We start from the raw sequence: 21304 nt of genomic DNA, 5'->3' as shown, positions 1-21304 counted from the left end.
TGGCAAAGGCAGAAGGCACCATTGGAGAACAATTCAATCGCTGCTTGACTGCAGCATTCTCATCAGGTAAATGTTCTCCCATTCCTGCTTAAGATACCAAGACCTGAAGTATTTACCCTCCAGATTTCTATTACAAGGCCTGACCACTGGCCTTCACTGAAGCTCCAATCCAACTGTTTCGCTATAAAATGTAAGTTTGTAGAACTTCAGCATCCCAAAAAACTCAGCCCATTTTAATTTCTAAAAATCCCAGACATGGTGACATTAGGACAGGAAGACAGACTGTAGTATTTTCAACCATACACCTGTAAAACTACACTGCTACATGAATGTGGGTATTTTCAACACCAGTGTTACTATGTTAAGTTGTCAAATAATCTGTATCAAAACATATTTTGTCATCAAAATTCTATTACAAAGAAATACTATTTTAAGTTAAAGCATCCTCAGAGCTGCAATTTAAAGATTTGATTAGAACTACTAAAATAGAACTTGTTAAAGTAACAGAAACTACCTCCTTCTCTTAGATTTCCATAATACATACATTACATCATTCCTTCCCAACTGTCAGACTCAGCTTCATTTCATCATCATCCTGGTCCAAAGGTTTGAGAGCAGAAAAACACCAGTGCTGTGCATTTGGACCCAGAGTTAGGCTGTAAAACATCCCAGGGCCCTTCCATACACTTGACCAGACAAGTGGGACATCACCAAGTCTTTATCCATTTGTTTTTAAATAAACAGTGTTTTTGTAAAGGGAGAGCAACTGATAAGGTATTAGTAACAAAAAGCTGTTTTAGAGAAGCAGCAACGTTTCTACGAAGCTGAATGCTGATGAGTAGAAACATCCTTCCTTTTTAATTTCTTTAATTATATCTACAGAAAAAAATCCAAAGAGGTCAGTCTCAAAGCCAACGTGCAGAAATTTTAGAGGAGGACTCAAGCTGCTTCTCTCCTCACCTTTCCACATGAAAGACCAAAAGGTGATGAGGTATTAGTGTTTACCTGGACGACCAGCATGAAGTAAACAAACCACTGCCTGACTGTGTGATCTTGTTTACACTGCTCAAACGTGGTTATAACTGAAATAAAAGCTTTGATTACAGAGCTATGGGGGAAGATTAATCCCTTACTGCTAGAGCTGAAAAAGAAGGGAAGACAAACTCTAACACATCCATCAGACCTTTGTTTAAGAGCATTAAGATTTCAAAAATCTGCACTTCTAGGGTGCTAGCAGAGCAGGGGTAACCCCCACCTCTGTTCAGAAGTGGAGCCTCCCAGGCACAGAGCTGAGCAGAGGCCGTGGTCCTGCCAGGCAGGAACCCCTGGGCTGTGCCTGGTGAGCACTCCCGAGGCTCAGAAAGGTCTCAGGGGTATCTGTAGAAAGCTGTGCTCCCTTCCCACTCCTCCTCTCCCCATCTCATGCTCTTCCAGTCATTTCTGCTCACACCAGGAGGAATGACATACTATTTTGAAGATCACCCTTAAGTAGGTGTTGCTTGTATCTACCCCCCCACCCCCATGTCTTTCACCTGGAATGAGGTAATACTTACACTATTACTGTACAGCAGCTTTGACAATCCTGTGAATGCTGCTGCTACAGAAAGAGATAAACCATTCTTTCTCCATATTATTAAGCTCTCAGCAGTTACAAAAATAAAATTTAAAAAAAAAAATCAAGAAGTGCTACTGTGCCAATTCAGGGTTTCAAGGACCTTTGCAGCTGTAAATTGAAGTATGCTGGAACACATGCTGGTTGAACATGCTGAAAAACTCACCTGCTAGACAAGATCACACCAGCTAGAAAGTCAGAATATTAATATATTCTACCTCCTACACCTTCACTCTAAATTACAGTCAATTTGCTAAAAGCAAAGCCACACACAATCACTCTCCCTTACAAAGTATGTTCCCAAACTAATGAATCTACAGGCTGCACTAAGATGGTTATATAACATCAGCAAATTGAATTTATTTTCCAGGCCCTATTTTCTGTCAGTCTTTGTAATCATCACCTCAGTTTCAGCTTCCTTCATCAAGTCATCCTGTGACAGTTTCACCTGTTCTGAATTTACCAATCTGACACACCTGCAAACTACTCAAATGTTCCACTGTTATTAATGTGCAGGAGCACCTGGAGATGCAGCCATGGCAGTCACTTCAAACACTTCCAGCAGAGGGGAAAAAACCCAAACTTACCCTGAAGAGCTCATGGGCACAGCTGCAAGCAAGGCTAGAACAGGAGACAGTAAGACAACATGGAGGCACGGTGAGCTTGCTCTCACATGGGCTTACACTGGAGTGTTGAGCATGCAGTGCTTTGGGGTTACATGAACAGTGTTCACATCTCTTTCCCTGCTGGTTTCCTTACAGCCATTCCTTCTCCTAATGGGTCATCTGGGATGAGATGATGGCACATTGTTTAAGAACTCTACACTCAGAAAATTGCTTGAAATTGCTGGAGCCAAACCAGCTCCAGAACTGGCTGCTGCCACCTTGCACGCTCCACCTGATTCATGAGTTAAAGGACTAACACCTTTCAAAAGTAGGTGGGGAGGATTTAAAATACATTGCTGCTTATATTCTTTCACCTGCTGACTCTTTCAGACATCACTACTGTAAAGCAAGGGTAGAAAAAGTATTTTCTATGAACTCATTTGAATTTAAATACTACTGAAAATTACTGGTGAAAATAAAGGAGAATCTAGTGAACCAGTTTCCAATGTTTGATTGGCATTACTTTACTTTGTGTTAGCACTTAGGAGGAGATCAATTCAGTACCAAAAGCCCTTAATTTCATTAACCACACTTATCCCATATTTTTCTTTACTGAACTATACAGTCACACTTGTTACTGTGCAACTGAAATTTCCATAGAGCAGCCACCCCCTCCCTCCAACCCAAAGGTACCAAAACCACCTCAATGCCACTCCTGTGCTTCTGAAACAGCACTCCCAAAAAGGCTTTGGGCAGCAGTTAAACTGGGAAGAAAACACACAGCCCATGGCTTCTATGCTCCCAGGTAAGGGCTGGAGAAGTGGGCATTATCCAAACCCCATGAATCCAAAAGCTTGCAGCCAGCACAACTAGAAGGCAGGCAACAGAGAAATACACCTTGAAGAACCCTATCACTGTCACAAGGAGCTGCTTGACAATATTTTTTTCTTTAGATGTCAGAGCATATGCCACCACTGATGACTAACAAGTAAGGAACACAAAGAAATTTTGGTGCATCAGTCAAACCATGGCTGAGAAACTATGAAGCCTGACATCAAATCAGGCTGCTATCTCTGAAGTGTAGTACTTAACAGTCAGTGAATTATTTCATGCCAGTTCTTGTGCATTTCTGATACTGGCACAAGATGAGAAACAGGCCAGTGACTGAACTATGATGGAATGAATTTTTATTTCCATATGATAGACAATAGACACTTGTAGCAGATGGATGCACTGCACTATCTACAGTGATATTCTGGGAAAATATTATGGTAGTTGGAATGTCCAGTTATAACCAAAAATCAACAAGTTAACAAAGCTGAGACATCACTGTAGAGATTAACTTCCCTTAACAGATGCCTCTCATTTGCCACATGTAGGAAAATATTTCCAGAAAAAGATAATCTACTTTATATCTCAGACTCTCAAAGGACTTACAGGAGGTCCTGTCTTTGGTGGAGGAAAGCTCAAGACTCTTGTCACATAGCAAGAGCTACGCATGTCTGCATACATATATTAGCTAATTAAAAACAAAGTAAGAACCAACCTTAAATACTTAGAAGAGTAAGAGTCAGAACCACTTCATTCTGCTCCTGTCTTTTCACGTTTCCTGTATAATTTAATCCTGGAGAACTGCAGTGCTTCAGGGAACACGGGTCAATGCCAACAATTCAGCACCAATCTAGTACTAAACATCACTTCTAAACACAAGAGGTTTTTTATTGACTATCTAGCATCTTTACCTTGAAGGGAGCCTCTGAAGTGTCCAAGTGTTCCTAGAGGAAACCCTTGCATGCAAAGCAGCTACAGACTGATGATCCTGTATTTACACAGTCACTCCACATCCACCTTCTTCACACACCAATGCCTACCATGGGATAGCAACACCATAGATGCAAACTCAGAACAACAAATCACAGTGAGTTTCAAATCCTACATATGTAGAATGGGCAAGACACTGTCCATCTGCAAGCACAAAAAGCCCCATATTACACAACTACATTTATGTAGTCTTGTCAGATTTGAAGTGCCAGCACAGACACAAGCAGATTCGGTATCTCCAATCTAAAAAGAAAAGAATCCTTCATGAGCTGTTCTTAAATCATGAGCATTCAAAACATTTCTAGCAAGTGAAATATATTTTGTGCACTCAACTTCAAGTATGCCACAAGGGTCATGAACACAGTTAAATCCAGCCTACTAAATAAATGGGTATTTTCCCTCATTGAACTAAAACATACAATATTTGTCAATTATTAATTATACTGCATCAAGTACAGCATTCTTACATCTCTGTTCTAGAGGCAAAACTGTTTCTCTAGAGGCAAAACTGGGATATTCTCCACATTCTGATATGTACCAAAGATAGTTTGTAAGTGCATTGAGCTTTGCCATGTTCCCCTTGTAATTTGGTTGAGCCCATGGAGTATTAGTCATCTTTGTTATATTCATGCTCATCATAGCTAAAAAATTGTCTTAAGATGTATTCTAAGCAACTGTCAGATTGAATTTTTGACATGTTTATTCTCAAACTATGGCTAATTTTAAAAACAAACTGTTCATCTTCAATAGGTTGAATGAATAAACTTATACAAAAAAAATGCTAGTGTATTTATTGAAATAATTCATGTGTAATTTTATGATTGTTTTACACAGAATACGTATTTTAAGAAAAATTCTTTAAAATACTGCATTATGTCTCACCATTCTGAATTTAAGCAAGAAGTTACCTACAGTAACCTTTACTTATTTTCCTCCACATATAGCAACATCCATCCTACATCCAGATGCTGTAAATATGGTGGTTTGGGTTCACTTTCTGAGGTTTACTTGATTAATGAGGTTTTGTTCACAACTTCACAAAGCAGTATTTTGGTAGGTACAAGTGCTGCTTCCGAAAACTTTTACCTTAATTGAAATGGGCACTCTAGCAATCCATATTCCTCAAAAAACACAGGCACTCTCCAGAAGGAAAAGTCCACAAGCAACTCCATGCCTCCAGGCAAGAGGCTGGTGGCTCCTATAAGCAACATACACCTGTTCCTTTTAATTAAACATACAGAGAAGTAAATCATGCAGGAGTAGATTGAGCCCTGGTAGAAATACAGAAATAACAAATTATAACAAATAATTTGTTACAGAAATAACAAATTAGATACTTTCTGATCAAGTGCACTAGTCAAATGCAGTTATCAGAATGAAAAAAAATTTAAACATTTATAGCAACCTAGACTGAGAGAGTAAAAGTCATCTTTAGAGCTCAGACTAGATTTGTTGCCAGGCAGTAAACTGCTGAATGCATGTAATTAAGGACACAAAATCAGTATTATGCTAACAAGACTTAAAGAGCAGCACTTAGGTGAAAGACTAAAACCATCTTTCACAGCAGCTGAGTCTTCTGTATTCCAAGGGCAAGAACCATCCATGCTATACATAGTGCCATCTATTAGTCAGAAAATGTCATCATTCCTAGGAACAAAGTGAAGAGCTATGAAATAATAGGTTCTGAAAAATTTGTTAATAACATTTCACACTTGAAAACCAGAGCCTTCAAACTTAAGAAGAAAAATAAAAGAAGTCATGTGCATCTCAAAATCAAAATCCAGTTTGGCTATTTAAGCTTAGAGTTTAAAACAAAAGTAAACCCCTATTAAACTATTTTATGTTCTTTAGGAAATAAATGGAAAAAAAGAGATGTTTTCCCTTAATGAAAAGTAATCAATTGTGGCTGAAGTCCTGAAAACCTTCAGCTATGACAGTGTTGGGAAGAAAATCTCACAAAGTGAAAACTTCTAGAACACAGCAATTAAACTGTCAATGACACAAGTGGCAAAAAGATCTGGTTTGTGCCCTTAGTGGACAAGTACAGAGGTGCAGTTATCTTCAGTACAGGTCAGTTCAAAATTATTTTCATTTTTTATAAAGCCAAACCTTACTGTCAAGTTGCTCACTGTAAACACAGAAGACTTCTGGTTTCCCAACAAAGAACGGATTTGAGATATAAAGGAGGGACAGAGTCCCAGCACCACATTCCTCCCCACTTGATCACAAATGACACTGGAGACTGGAGGCACGTATGTATTGAAACACAAAACCACTAAAAAACCACTAATAAATACTAATACTCCCCTGCAATGGGACAGGCTCAGACAGGAGGGCCCTACATCAAGTTGTCTCTGATGTGTACCTGCTGGGGAGCATGGTGCTCATGTAAAGATCAAAAGCAAGGCAACTAAATCATGGACTTGAACATCTCAAAATACAGACAGCATCAGTAAAGTTCTTTATCAGAAATAATTACACTGGAAGTAATTTTGAAAGTGCCACTGAACTTCATTTTGCCAGTACAAACGAGTACAATACTTTGTCAGTGCCCTTTCTGGACAGTTGTAACATTTTATCTCAAGTCATTACAACTTTATTTTTTAAATCAACTTTGAAAAGTACAGAAATATAATTTCCTGCAAATCTGAAGTAATTATTAAAGTCAAATGTTCCCACTACATCTACAAGAAAAAAAAAAAAAAATTGCTTTCCTCTAGCAAACAACATAATTTTGTAGGACAGATATAAGGAAAATTTAAATTCCAGACTGTTCTCTGAGCTACATGTAGCAACCAGGGGATGTCTCAGACATGTTCTATTGCATGTTCATAAGACTTCACCCTTAACAGGCTGGAAGCCCTACTACTTACTCCTAGACACGATTGTGAAAGGCACAATCAACACTGTGAGAGATTCTGAGACCAAACTAGGGATTCATACCAGAGCAAAGTCAATAAATGCATGTTGCACATGTTCCCTTTAACAATCTCTGGTCCAACGGATGGAAAAGTGGACAGAAGGGGATAAAGCACCCATATGCCAGGTACCATCTTTATAAAGGTCCTTTTAGGGCAGCCAGTAGCTGGCTCTAGTTAGAGCAGAACATCATCTCTAGCAGCCCAGATTACCACTGAGTACTAGGAATGCATTATTTAAGTTATGTTGCTTCCTAGCCTCTCCCCCCAGCACATCAGAGGGCTGTATGGCATGGCCAAGTTACAGCAGGTAGAGCCAATGTAAATGCTGGACTTGCTAAGAGTTTCCAGAACCACTAAACTATTAATTCATGCCTAGTCTGAAGAAACAAAAGAGCCAACCACCAAACAAAAAGAAAGGGAGTAGTACTTCCCCTTCTGATAGAAATATTCAAAGCTGTTCAAATTAAAAGCCATATACTGTTTGAATGCCAGCTGCAGTGTTTTCTCCAACTACTTATTTTCTCAACAATTACCTCTTATAAACTCACAATCTTCCTCAGATAAAATGTTACCAATGTTTTTTTCTCTTTCTGTTCACAGCAATGTGCCAATATGATCAATACCATTAGGAGTTCCCACATCCTTACTCAGAAGCCTGTGATAAAGTTTCTGAAGAACCAGAGCAAAATCTCAGAGTTTAAATCTTCTGCATGAGCTGTAGGTCATCTCTCAATGCACTTCCTTTGGTATTTGTGCTATCACAATGTCACACTGCATTTTAGTAGGAATGTGTAATTTTCTTGTGCCATATGTATGGTTCAGTGCACCCGCAGGCACACCTAGGGCTTCACAACTGTCACAATGTTGTATCTCAAAAGCACAAAAAAGAGTGTATAAGGGCACAGAATGCAAGTTATAAGAACATTATTTATTCTCACAGAAATGCCCGCTGTTCCTCTTGGGATTTTTTTAAAGTTAATTGCACAAACAGTTAAAACAAGCCTTACTCTCTGCCTTACCCAAAAATAAGGGCTATGACTGACACACACTGGCAAATAAAGAAAAAAAAAAGCCTGCCAGGCAAAGCAAGCCTCAACCCTGCCAGCTGCCCCTTAGAATGTAAGTTGTTGCCCCAATGACAGATGGCCATACAGCTCACGTGGCACTGCAAGAGCAGCTCCAGTTCTCAGCCCAGCATAATTAAGCCAACCAAGTGCAATTCTCCTTTACCTTCATATGCTGCCCTGAAATATTAAACACCACCACAGCCATATTCTGAGCCATTCAGTGATCCCTGTCTTGAAAAAGGATCAGCTGGGAGCACAGGACAAAGGGCAACTGAGACCAACAACTCCCAGTACACCCATCCAGATTCTAGCCTGGCACAAGCTGAGCACTAAATTAAGTCCAGAAAGAAAACAGATATTGTACTGAGAGACACCATGTGGTTCACAACTGGAGTACCAACCACAGGAACCCAAGGACATCACGTTCAATTCTGTGCTTTGCCACAGATGCGGTTCCATGATAAAGATAACACAATTTAAGTGTGTAATACTGCCAAAAAGAAGGGTGCACACCTTTTCCCACCAGCTCCCACACACAGTGGGAGTGATTGTACAGGTACACAGTCATTGAAACAAAGGAAGGAAGAAGCAAAGCACTGAGAAAATCCCTTTTGGTAGCCATTTGCAAACACACTGCTTAAAATATCAGTGAAACTGTGCCTACAGACTTCCCTGGTGACTTTGGGCAAGTTCTGCCATTTCCTCATGCTTTCGTTTCCCACTGCTGATGTCAGAACAATGGTACATCAGAACATCCCAGGTGTGCAATGACAGCTACAGACATGACTGAAGGTCTGCAAGACACCCGAGTTCTGCAGTACAAATATCCAAATTAGTAAAACAAAGGGGATTCTTTACCAGTAGCTGAAATTACTCCAGGCAGTCACCAGTGACAGAATAACAGGTATTTCCCCATGTTTACTGCAACTCCAACACAAGACCTTCAGGCAGAAGGGAAGGATTAAAGTTGAGTGCACTGATTAGTATTCTTTTTACATCACTGACTGCTTGAACAGCTCTTTCCCAAGTAAACTCTGAGCATATCCAAGAATAAGGATTTCTGTGAAAAGATCAGTAAGTCAGGAACCTTCTGGACTAGAAACTGCTCATTAGTCTTACTCCACCCACTGCAGTGCTGTTACTAGAAATACTAAAAGAGGAAACAAAGAACCACTGAATTGGTCCTCTCACTTTAAAAATTAAGTATGCACATATGTATACAAATATACTCTTAAAAGAAATTTCTTATTTCTTATTTAATTTAAACTTTTAAGGTCATTAAGTCTACTACAGTGATTGTCTCTAAGAGAAATTTTATCTAGATGGGGAGATTTTTGCCAGCCACGTTTACAGAATGGGATACTTAAGAATTGTTTCTAGTGAAAAATACCTGACAGGGGGGAGGAAGAAGCAAGGATTGGGAGGAAATATATTACTTATCTGTTTTAATAAAAAAAGAGCAGGTTAATTTTTTTTTTAACTGAGAAGAAAACTCAACACAAGCAGGATACCACATTCTTAAATGCTGCTCTTCTCATGCCTTTGCCCTTTCTCAAACCATATACAGATTTCAAAAGCCAGACAAATTAAAATTCATTTTCTGTAATGTAGCTGGCCATTTCTGTAGTACTTTTGAATTTGGGGAAAAGACAAAATATGTCCCAGAAATCTTAAGGAAATCTCAACCAGGCTCAAGCAGTTACCCCAGCCACCATAATGCACACAGCACTTATAATATTGCAAAACATAATCTTTCTGCCAACAAGACCCTACACATGTTACAAGAAATAAATTTTAGTTAATGCTTAATACTCAGTATATATATAATTCTACTGACTACATCTGCAGCAAAACATCATAAAGATAGTAAGAAAAAGAAATTGTCTGTTTTACTATTTAAAACTTGCTCATTATGAAACTGGTAATTATTTCTACCATGAAAGTGGCATAAAGAGTTGAAAATTTCTGCCTTTCACAGCCATTAAAGAACCACTTCACCAGACTACCTGTTTGCTAACAGTGATAGCCCAGAGGAATGCTCGGGGCCAACGCTACTGATAGGGAAAAAACACTGCGACAACAACTGAAGTGTATTTAGTCTGAAAAATCACTGTGCCCAACTCACTGTGATTCAGGTAACATTCTTGATTCCACACAATTGTGCAACATTTCACAAATTTCACACAAAAATATACTGGCAGCTTGTTGCACTCTTTGTGATACTGGTCATTGAGTCAACTGAAATTAATGAAAAACTGTGCGCTCTGCTGGGATTTACCCAAGAACATGGCAAAATACGCTCAGCACCAATGGATAACAGGTATAAGGAAAGAGAGGAGTTAAAAATCATGCTTTTTCCACACACTACCTACTTTTAACTTCTATTGTATTAATCAGCATATGAGCAACCCACAGCAGAAAGAAAACTCAAAGCTTCAGTTTCTAAAAAAAGTTATCCAGAAAAACATAGACTGAAAAATTAATGAATTTTTGAAATGAATTAATAAAAACTGATCTTGAACTGGAACACCACATACTATTGAGACTGAATTTTTAAAATAAAAATTTGTTTGAAACAAATCATCTGCTCTCTCTTTTCCCCATGTTTTTACAAATGTACAGATTTCAACGTTAGTATGACCAATACATTTTCCTTCAAACTAACGTATTAAAGTTAGGTTGTCTGCAACCGAAAAATCAGAATAATTTCACCTCCTCTTCTCTTTTGGCATTTAAAAAACAGTTTTAGAGGAGATGGGGTTGTTAGTAAACATTATTTCCTGTTTAGACTTTTGAAGTTAACAAGCTCAGACGTTCAAGCATTATTTAGACAAAATGGGAGATCTAACATCATATTGACAAGTACTGTGATGAACTGATCTTCAGAACAGAGCTTCACTAGACAGACACCCACTGAACCCACTGGGATATGCCTTTTTCAGTTACTTAAAACTTTTCAAATTCAGGTAAAATTTGACAATGACTAACAACCATACTGATACTGTCAAGTGTATCAGCAGATAATTAATCACAAGCTGCTGATCAATGAGAAGATACTTGGCAAGATATGAAAGGTTCTAAACTTGTTATCAAAGGCCACCTGAAGTTGCTCAGGTATCACCCTTTATCACAATCACATCCATTCTTCTTCTAGTCATCCTGACAGCAACAGTAGCCCAAAGCACTAATCCTCTCTCCTCCCACTGATGCTTAGCTGGCCAAACAACTTGTGTTGAAGGAGGTTCTCTCAACAGCAATCCAAGTCACGTACCTTAGAGGCTCAATTATTGTAGAGCTTTGCAGAGACTTAAAAATGGAACTAGAGGAAGCTCCAAATGGAACTCAATACAAGAGGGGTGAAATCAGATTATTTTTAAGGTCTCTTCCAACCCAAACGAGTGTGTGATTCCATGAAAAGTGATTCTTCTGTGATGGAAAAACCACCACACACTTTCATACGCGGCAATTGCCCTGGACCTTCGCTCTTCCAAGGTCATAACAGATGGAGCTCAGCTATCTCTTGTCCCTACCCACAATCTCATCTTGGACAGCTGCAGCCAACACGGGTCCAAACAGAGCCACAAAACTTCAGAGCAAACTCTGGTTGATTTTGAATAACTGCTCTTCAAAGACTGTGGATGAATGTCCAAGAACATGGTCACAAATCTTACCACCTTCAGAGAAAGGTGAGACATCACATCTTGACAATGATTAATGTAACAACCATCCAAGAGCTGTAGTTCTTCTGTCAAGACAGCAACAACTGAAGGAAATAGTAAACATTAATTTGAGCAGCCACTACACACAATTTACATTGATGACCCAACAGCATTTGGGTCACCTTTCTGGCCTCCTGCTTTCCCAGTTGTCAGGAAAGGCTTATTTAGACAAAAAAGCATTCCATTTTGTCCTCAGCTCTTAGAAACAATGCCTAAAATCTGAAGTTTTCCCATACATCTGCAGCATAATGTTCTTTCTAAAGGTACGTTGACAAATGTAACTTTTTAAAAGTATGTTGATAAACTTCCCAACTATTTATTTCTCACAGGTCTACAAGTCTGCACCAAGACCTATGCCTCAAATTCCAGTTAAGGAAGAAATTTACACATTTCCTATGACTTTTCCAAGTACAAGAAGCTTGGGAACTGTAAATTTTACCCAATTATCTCCTAGAAAAAACATTTATTGACCAAATAAGAACAATAAAATAGGAAGGATACTTTATATACACACAGGATCAGTAATGCAGTAATTAAATAAGGACATTAATTTGTGTTAAGAGGAAATGGAATAGATTCAAGAGACAGTTCTGAACTTCTCTTTGTGAGCCTTAAGAATTCAGTAAGGCAGCAAGACAGGATGGCTGTATCACACTACTGAAAAATGTTTTCCCATAAGCATTTAAGTAGTATTTTAGGTTTTTAACAATTATTGGTGAACCAGACTGAACTGGATTTGCTGTTGCAAAATCAAATTTCAAATAAGAACTAGGCACTAAAAAGAAAATCAATTGTTTTACCTTTCATGTAATTTCAGATCAAATTCAAGTGCCATTTGTAGGAAATGGGAATTTCTCAGTTAGCCAGGATTTCAATAGGCTTTGAATGAGAACATCAAAAATTGTTACTGCAGTATTTGAATTATTTCTATTACCAAGCATCATCTGAGAGAAATCACAATAAAACATACTTCTTCAAAAACAAGAAAGAAGTATACCAAGATACTGTGAAATAAACAACTTGCTTTATGTGTTTATAAATGCACTAATAAAGCTTTGTATGTTCTGCTGAAGAAAAACACACCTGGCAATTGTAACATCTGACTGGTTTTCAGGATAGCATCTTTGTAGGATTTATTTCTTCAGCATGGTCTCAAAGCTGCAACAATACAGGAAGTTGGTGAAGTCCTCATCCTGCTGTTGTACAGATACAGCCAAACTAGCTGAGAGACAGAAACTGCATTATTGTTTTAGCCAAGGCTCTTCAGTAGGTCTAACAATCCACATGGAGAAGGGAGTGCCTTGCAAGAGCATAATGAAAGAGGGTCAGGCTAACTCAAATTACCTTCCATTTGCCACAGGCTAAGAGCATACACATGAACAATTACTGTGAATCAGACACCACAGATCAGCTGACATATGGTAACCTGTCATCCTACAATAACCTGTCCAAAGACAAAGATAGCTTGAAATTTAGACCTGCTGCAGAGCTACAACTCACCTCTATTCAGAAAGCAAGACACTAAACCCTGGAACTTTACTTCTGGATGTGTAAGCTGAAAACAAGCAACAGAAGAGAACCCAAAATGAGAGCCCTTAAGGTAAACAGGCTGTTTCCAAATATTACAAATTGGGATTACCAAAAGGAAATAGTTACTGTAACGTGACCTATTAATGCTATCCAGCCCTTCAGTATAAAAGCAAACACACAGATGACCATGAGACTGCAAATTCAGCTCTTCTGCTGGTGTGGACAGTGGTTATTTAAAATAAGTATAGGAACTCCAAGTACAGTTGTTGATTTGGCCTTGTTGCCATGTAGTGGCAATTCAAAGTAGGACAAACCCCAAGCTTTTGTTTCCCAATCTCTCTCCACTCTCAGGAGTGCTCATCTTTCTATGCTGTGTGTACCTACCAAACCCAATGCAGTCAAGTCAGCTCAGAACAAGTGAGGAAAAGCTCTGTAGGCTCTACCAGCACTAGACTGGCACTCACATGGTACAGCTGAATCAGTTTTTTGGAACACAGAACTGGTTGGGCAAGAAGATAAACACTACTATTATTTTGATCCTGCAATACCAGCGATATCCGGTATGTATGGGAAGCATATCTATAGAGACTTCTGTGGAATAACCTACATAGAATCGAGGTAGAGCTGTTCAACAGAAACAAACCTAGGAGCCTGAGTGACAAGGTTTCCAGGCAGAGCTCAACTATGCAGCAGTTTGAGCTCCCAGAACAAAGCAGTGCCTGAACTCTCACATACAAGACATCAGAGGGACCTGACAAACCTGGCAACGGAATGGAAACTGCAGGTTTCTGTTACAACGAACAGTAGGTTTCATTGTATGTCCCACAGCACAGAGCAGAGCACAGAGCCCCAGCAGCATTGCAACAGCTCCTCTCAAATACACAGGACTGGCACCAGGCACTGGGGAAGGCTCCAATCCCACACAACAGCCAAGCTGATCTAAGGGTGACCTGCGAGGGCAAGGGCCAGTCCCACTGATGGCCAATTCTCTTACGCACTCGCCCTCCCCTGCAGTTAGATAGCTCCAACAGCTAAACCAGCAGGTAACTACCCAGTGTTTTGGAGGCTTGGTTTCTGTGGTGATATGGTTCAGGGAACTAAGGGTGTCAAAGCAAGGCAAAAGCTGAGCATGAAGTTAGAAGCAGGAGAACCAGGACAACCTCTTTCTCTAACAAACCTCTAAGGCTCTACAATTACTTGTCTCTCTTGGAAAAATGCAAGTAAAGGAGGTATCTCAGAGGAGAGCACAAAAAGTAGTCCCCAAAAGCCTATTGAAAGAACTCCAGGTTTTATAAGTGTTCATTGCCTGTTTATCCTAGCTTCTACCCACAAATGAATAATAATTTTAAGAACAGGCAGCAGTATAATCAGGAAAACTGTTATTGAGAGGAACCACAATAACTACTATTCAAGCTATCTTTTACGACAGATTCCAGATTCATAGATTTAAATCACCTCAAGAAAAGTTCACTAAACTTTCTAATAGGAAGTACAAGGCACATAATAGAAGATGCCTCTAGAGCATCTTCTTTACTCAGGAACCTACATCTAGAACTTACTCTTTTCTTCTAAAAAATTTAAAAGCAATAATATACTACAAAAGTAGACTTTTGACGCTCTGTAATTTCATTACATGTTTTAATTTGCTTTCTTTCCCTCCCCCCTCCTTGGTCCCTGTTTCACAAGAAATGAAGGATTCAGACTAAAAGCCTAGATTATATTCAGATACTACAGCTTAGTACCATAAGCAAGAATCACCAAGTTTTGCTCCCTTGCCAATCCAAGTGCTGAATGCAGAAGCACTGCACAAGTGAGAAACAAAAAGAAATACCTAATAATCTGAAACCATAAAAAGATTAGGTAATGACAAATTCAACTGAACAAACCTTCCATTTTCTCAATTCCTGTTAGTTCAGTCAGTTCACCTCTGCTTTTTTTTTTTATCTGTATGTTGTGCAGCTCTGGGTTAATTTTCCTATTGCACTTGTTGTAACATGTAAGACTAAATACATTTCATCACTAATCAATGCAGCTTAGAAACCTCACAGAAGCACACTACCTCCTCTTCCTAGCAGACCAAACAGTTTACAGGCATAGCCTGCAAGAGGAAGTTTAAGTGTTGCCACAGGTGATGCATGTTAACAATGCACCTGGTGCATCCTCCTTCCAAATACCCCAGTGACCCAGAGGAGAGTGTGGGCCAAAGGATTTGTCCTGGCTGCAGTGGCAGCCCCTGGATGCCACCTCTGTGTGTGTGTGAGCTCAGTGTGCTGAGCAAACACAGGCACAGCAGTGGCTCTGCACAGGCGCTGCACATTCAGCACTCGCGAGGCACACCGGGCTCACCACGCTGCTGAGGGAAAAGCAGGCTGCCAGCCTGACCTTCCCAGGCAGCTGCTGGCCTGACAGAGCCTTCCTACTGCTCCAGTTCTATGCACATACACCAAAGCCTCGTATCCAGTGCACAGAATGTTTATTTATATGCTCAACAAATGAGATGCTTCATGCCTGCACACCTGCAGTAAAAGCATGACATACTCTGCACAGCTTTGGTCTACTCTGTAGCTGTGATTGTCCCAGGAACACCACAGCAAGGGCACAGAGCATAACCTTCCCCCAAAGATATAAAAGAGACCTGTGGAGGAGGCTTCATTATCTCTTAAACCACTGGGCTCCACGTTTTTGTAACACAGAAAGTAAAAAAAGATTTGATATTTCTGGGAAACTATAACTGATGTTAATAGTCTTATGATTGACTAAAATATACCAAGACTATAGGCAATGAACACTACTGTGTATGCCAAGAACAAACACACTTGAATTTGATCTCTCCAAATGAAATAGAAAGCTTTAGCATAGGTTTAGGCACATATGAAGGACAAAAAAGGCACACAGATACTCCTTTGTACTCCTAATGCAGAATGAGGCTTTGGGAAACAGAAATTGTGCTTGAAGAACCAAGTTTCTAAACTTTTATCTGTAAGGTAGGAAACTTTTCACTGCAAAGCCAAGAATTATATTCCCATATGTGAGTATATCTTGTCCCAGCCCATGACTCACATTCAAGAAATAAGAGAAAAGCCTTAACTAGATTTCTTTCCATGTGGGCACCTGATGCCCACTTGACTTCTTACCCTAAAGGATGACCCTACAAAAACTGAAACCCATTTAGCATTTAGGTGCTTTGATGCAAGTCTGTGCATTTGTTTCAGAATAAGAATAATTTAATTCAGTTACTGTTCCTGCCCTGCACTCACCAAATAAGCCTTTTGGTGCACATACCAAAAAAAATCATATATAATCATGCACGTGCTTACACACATACACTTGAAACAGAGCCAAATAAAGACTCGTTACCTTTCCTAAGATATTTATCTCAACATTACAAAATTCAAACGTTGTGAGAAAGAACTCTACTGGAGTTTAGTTTCTACATGTTTGTTTTACACAGCCTAACCCAGTCTTTTTCCCAATCCGTCAAACCCTCGTGTCCCCTGTACAGACAAATGACTAATTCAATTACCTTGTGTGCTGACAGGCCAGCTGGTTGCTACTTCTTGGCATGGGTAGAAAGGGTGAGTTATAAATGTCATTCCCTCATTGTCTTTATCCTCTGCCCAGCCACAAAACTTAACTTCACACCCCTTTGTCAACTTTGGTTTAAATGAGCCAACAAGTTCAGAAGTTGCAGAGTGACACACAGACTATATGGGTGTATGTATCTTGTTTTCACTGGAAAAAGATTGGGGCGAGGAGGGGAAGCAAACTTGCAAGGTAGGTTTACAGCACGCATGTATTAAATTTGCCTCAGCTCCAAAAGTATTGACCCAGCTTAACCCAATCTAAAATGGAGCTGCCACAGTCCCACCACACCCACAGGCGTTCAGTGTTATCCCTTCCCTTGTAGCAGCACTCGTGCCAAAAATCAACCTGGGAAAAAAAAAAAAAAAAAAAAAAAAGGCAGCTAGCGTTTGGCGCAGGCAGCTCGCAGGCAGCTCCCTGCCTTGTCACATGGACACCACCACCACGGCCCAGCTCCGTGGCAGATGCAGCTGGCTACTTATCAGCACACAGGAGCCGACCCTAAGAGCACTTAATTGTGGACATGCAGCTCAGAACCTCATTAGTGCTACAGCTAGCGATGTGCTGGTCTTACAGAGGCACACATGCACTAATGGAGTTATTATTTTGAGAAGAACAGAAATAAGAAAAAAATATTCATATGATAGCTCTGAGGTTGACAATTTCAGCTGGAATTCTGGAAAAGATCTTTTGGTCTTTTAAAATAAGTGTATAACCTAGTCTTCTTCCTAGCAAAACTAGCCAAACCTATACACTCAAGGAAGAAAAAAACAGCACTATAAGCAAACATGGGAATATGTAATCATAAACATTGCCAAGTCCAGATTTTCTTTTGGGCAGACCTTTGTCCTAAAGAAAATAAAAGCACGCATCTATTCTATATAATTCATGCAGAATTGCAAAACCACTGAATAAACCACTGGAAACCCCACTGGTGACTGGGGAGAGATCAGGAGGGAGAAGGTAGAACAGAAGTGGCACAGTGGCTACCTTAGATGGAGGGAGGTGTGAACAGCAGAGCATAAGGCAAAACATCTTGGAAAGTGTATCCTGATGACATCTTATCTTGGCTGTGAGTCTGGGGAGAAAATGTTTTTATCTGCAATCATTTATGATCTCCCTTCCCCACTAATCAGAACACAGATACATAGGTATTGTTCATCAATGTGTATTATAGACAGCATGGTTACATATTCATCAGATTTGTTCCTACTACACACATAAAATGAAAATCCCTTCAGTATAAAGCACAGCTTTGTATGATTTTTAAATTCTTACAAGGAACCTTTGAGGAAGGATTTTTATAAAAGCATTTTTTCCCAGTGATCTATTTATTAACAATAGGCATCATAACTTGATTTTTACCCAGCAGTGAACATGTAACAGCTGTTACTCAGTTGTAAAACACTGTCTACTTACGCAGCATTAAATAATAAATAAAGCTCAAGACCTAGTACATGTTTTACTAAGCAATCTAATGATATGAAACAAGAAGTTCCAAAGATTAACTGTGAGCTGTATTATCAACTCTGTCCTATGATATCTGTTCCTATAAGTACAGAGCTGTAATATGAAGGAAGAAAGAAATCAACAGTAACAAAAAATAATTTCTGTTCAGTCACAGCTGCACTCACAGTATTGAGTAAGAGGGTTTTTTTAACAAAATTAAATCTGAATTCAATAGAAACCCTTTCTTAAAAACTTATACTGATTCTTTTGTACAGCCTTTTTTAGGATGACCTACATTGCTTGGGAATAAAGGTGAAAAAAGTCAACACTGATTTGCATGGTATAGTCTAACCCCAGCATATTGGCTTTTAATTTAGTAGCATTATTCATCAGCCTTTACTGCAATAGCCCTGCACAAAGCGAGCAAAGTCACAGGTAAAACTGAAATTACCTTCCAGATATAGTGGATCAGACCTTGCAAATCCTGAGGTAGAACAGAAGCTGCACTAGAGACACCCCAAATGCAGATGGAACACTAATGACAAAAAAACCTTAGTGCTGTTGATACATTTTTGGGCAAGTGAGACCTAGCACAACTGACCTTCAAAACTGCAAGGAAAAAGCTAGCAGTGATCCACATGGAACGGTAATTTCCACAAACCATGGAATTTGATTTTGTTATAATTTCATCACCACTGAGTGGTCAACAGCACAGAACAATGTGGAAAAAAAAAATAAAATTAGGTGAGTCCAGAGTTCCAGAAATGTCACAGTAATACAAACATACTGCAGCCTCACATTTTAATAGAGAAAGTTTCTGCCTGTATCTTTAGCAAATTAGTAACATATGAGCAGTGGCAATCCAACGTAAAACTGAATAATCACTGCATTTAATCCATAAGCACATCATTCTGGATGCCTTTTTTAAGTTGTATTTTCATCTGTTTAAAAGGTGAAGTAAGCCATGGGGTTGAAAAAAATCCCTATATTCTCCATATGGAACATCGATGATGAAAACCCTCAGTGCACGTCTTTGAGAGGAAGAAGTTCTTTTTTTGTTGTTGTTTTGCTTTATTTTGTGTGTTGTTGTTTTTCTTTTAAATGTCAGTATACCAGAGAAGTCATTTTAATCATATAATTACTGAAGATTTTGGAAGGTTTACACAAGACCCATAATTGGGCATAAGACATCACATCCTCTGGTTATATACACAGCAATCTGGTCTGGGTAACATTCTTTGCTCTGACCAATGTGTGCAAGGGGGGGCGGGGGAAGGAAGGGGAGGGAGGGGAGGGGGAGGAATGGAGAATTAAAAATACTTCCTCAGATTAAATTTTCTTTACTTCATTTACTTAAAATGTTCTGATTGCATAAAATGCACTAAAATATTTATCGCGACGCATCTCCGTGGTTAAAATACCTCGTTCTCAACGTGATATCCTAGATATTCAAACAAAAGACATTCAGCTGACAATGAAGCCTTTTTTTTTTTCTTCTTTTTTAAATTTAAAAAAGGCATTTGTACACCTAAGACCGCACCGCGGATCAGTCTCCTTTATCACGCCGGAGTTGTGACAGGTAACGCATAAAAAATTAAAATCCAATCCACCAGATAAGACATGCAAAATGTCTCCTACAATCCCACCCCCATCTCGCCTTCAAAAAAAGAAAAAACAAAAAAAAAAAAAAAAAAAAAAAAAGGAGCCCAGCCACCACCAGCGCTGCACATTCGGAGCACACGCACAGTGGCACCCCCAGAGCCACCGCTGGGGCGACAGCGGCAGGCCCGAGGGGCCGCCACCCCCGAGCCCCCCCGCACCCCTCCCCGGGCTCCATGAGGGGCGAATCCCACCTCGCCGCTTCCTCATGCCCTCACACAATGGTGCTTTCCCCCACTGGCTCCGAATTGTCAACATTTTCACGCTAGGCCCCGGCCGGGCAGGGCTGGGGCGCGGGCGGCCCGAGCCCCGGCTCCGCTCCGGGGCCGTGGGGGCGGTGTGGCCGGGGGGGGATCAATGGCCGATGGGCCGCGGCCCCCCCCCCCCCCGCCAGCGCTGGAGCCGGAGCCCGAACTGCGCAGCAGGCGCGGCGCAGCGGGCCCGGCCCCGCGGAGCCTCGGCCAGACCCGGGGCCGCCGCCCCCGGACACCATTTCGGGGAAGGTGCCGCCGCAAGTGGCCCGACACCATCGCGTCCCCCCGCCCCGCAGCCCCCCGGGCGCTCTCCCCCCGCGGCCCTCGGGGGCCCGGCCCGCCGCTCCCCGCGGGGAGGCACCGGTGTTCCCGGGGGACGAGGGCGGCTCGCCCGCTCGCCGTCCCCGGGGACGGGGCGGGGGCTCGGGGGGGTGTCCTGTCCCGAGGGGCCGCGGGCGATCGGCTCCCCCCTCCCCGGCCGGGGAAGGGGCCGAGCCCCCGCCTCCCCCCGAGCCGGGGCAGAGCCCGAGCCAAACAAAGCGCGGCCTGAGCGGGAGCCAAGGGTGAAGCAGCCTGGGCTTTTCCTGCCGGTCCCGGCGCAGGGCGGGCCCCGAGCCCGGCTTACCCCGATCCCCGGCGGCGGCGGCGGCGGCGGCGTTGTTCCTCTCCTGCTGCTGCTGCTGCACCGGGCGCGGCCTGGACACTCGCCTGGGTCTCCTGTTGGCGGCTCGGACCGAGTTCATTTGCCGGCTCGTGTGGGCGGCGGGAGGGGAGGGGGGGAATCCTCCGGCAACCGGTGCCTCGGCGGGGACGGGGGCGCTCGGAGGGAGCCCCGGGGCGGCCGCCTCGCAGGCGCGGGCAGCAGGGAAGGGCGGGGGGGGAAAATCTCCGGGCGCGGGTCCCGCCGCCGCTGCCGGCTCGCTCGAAGGCAGAGGAGCCGCCGGCTCTCTCAGCGCTGCTGTGGGGGACGATAGCGCCGCGCCCCCCCCCGTCCCGGCCCCCGGCGATCCCGCGGTCCTGCCCGGCTCAGGCCCGTCGCTGCTCCGTGGCAGGAGGAGCCATTGACACCGCCAGGGACGCGCTCG

The 21304-nt window shown here is 41.6% G+C and overlaps 1 protein-coding gene across 2 annotated transcripts in view; it reads right to left on the bottom strand.

Annotated features, from left to right (window-relative positions):
- The window catches only part of FBXO11 (F-box protein 11), a 70309-nt gene extending 49024 nt beyond the window's left edge, over positions 1-21285 (bottom strand). For both annotated transcript variants that reach the window (XM_053974761.1, XM_053974762.1), the window contains exon 1: positions 20845-21285. In XM_053974761.1, coding sequence (XP_053830736.1) covers positions 20845-20962 — 118 coding nt within the window. In that variant the 5' untranslated portion in view covers positions 20963-21285. The remainder of the gene's footprint in view (positions 1-20844) is intronic.
- Positions 21286-21304: the final 19 nt, after the last annotated feature.

The sequence above is a fragment of the Vidua macroura genome, chromosome 3 (genome assembly GCF_024509145.1).
Source record: "Vidua macroura isolate BioBank_ID:100142 chromosome 3, ASM2450914v1, whole genome shotgun sequence".
In the NCBI taxonomy this organism is placed as follows: domain Eukaryota; kingdom Metazoa; phylum Chordata; class Aves; order Passeriformes; family Viduidae; genus Vidua; species Vidua macroura.
The sequence above is the reverse complement of the archived record's forward strand: the minus strand, read 5'-3'. Positions and strand labels throughout refer to the sequence as shown.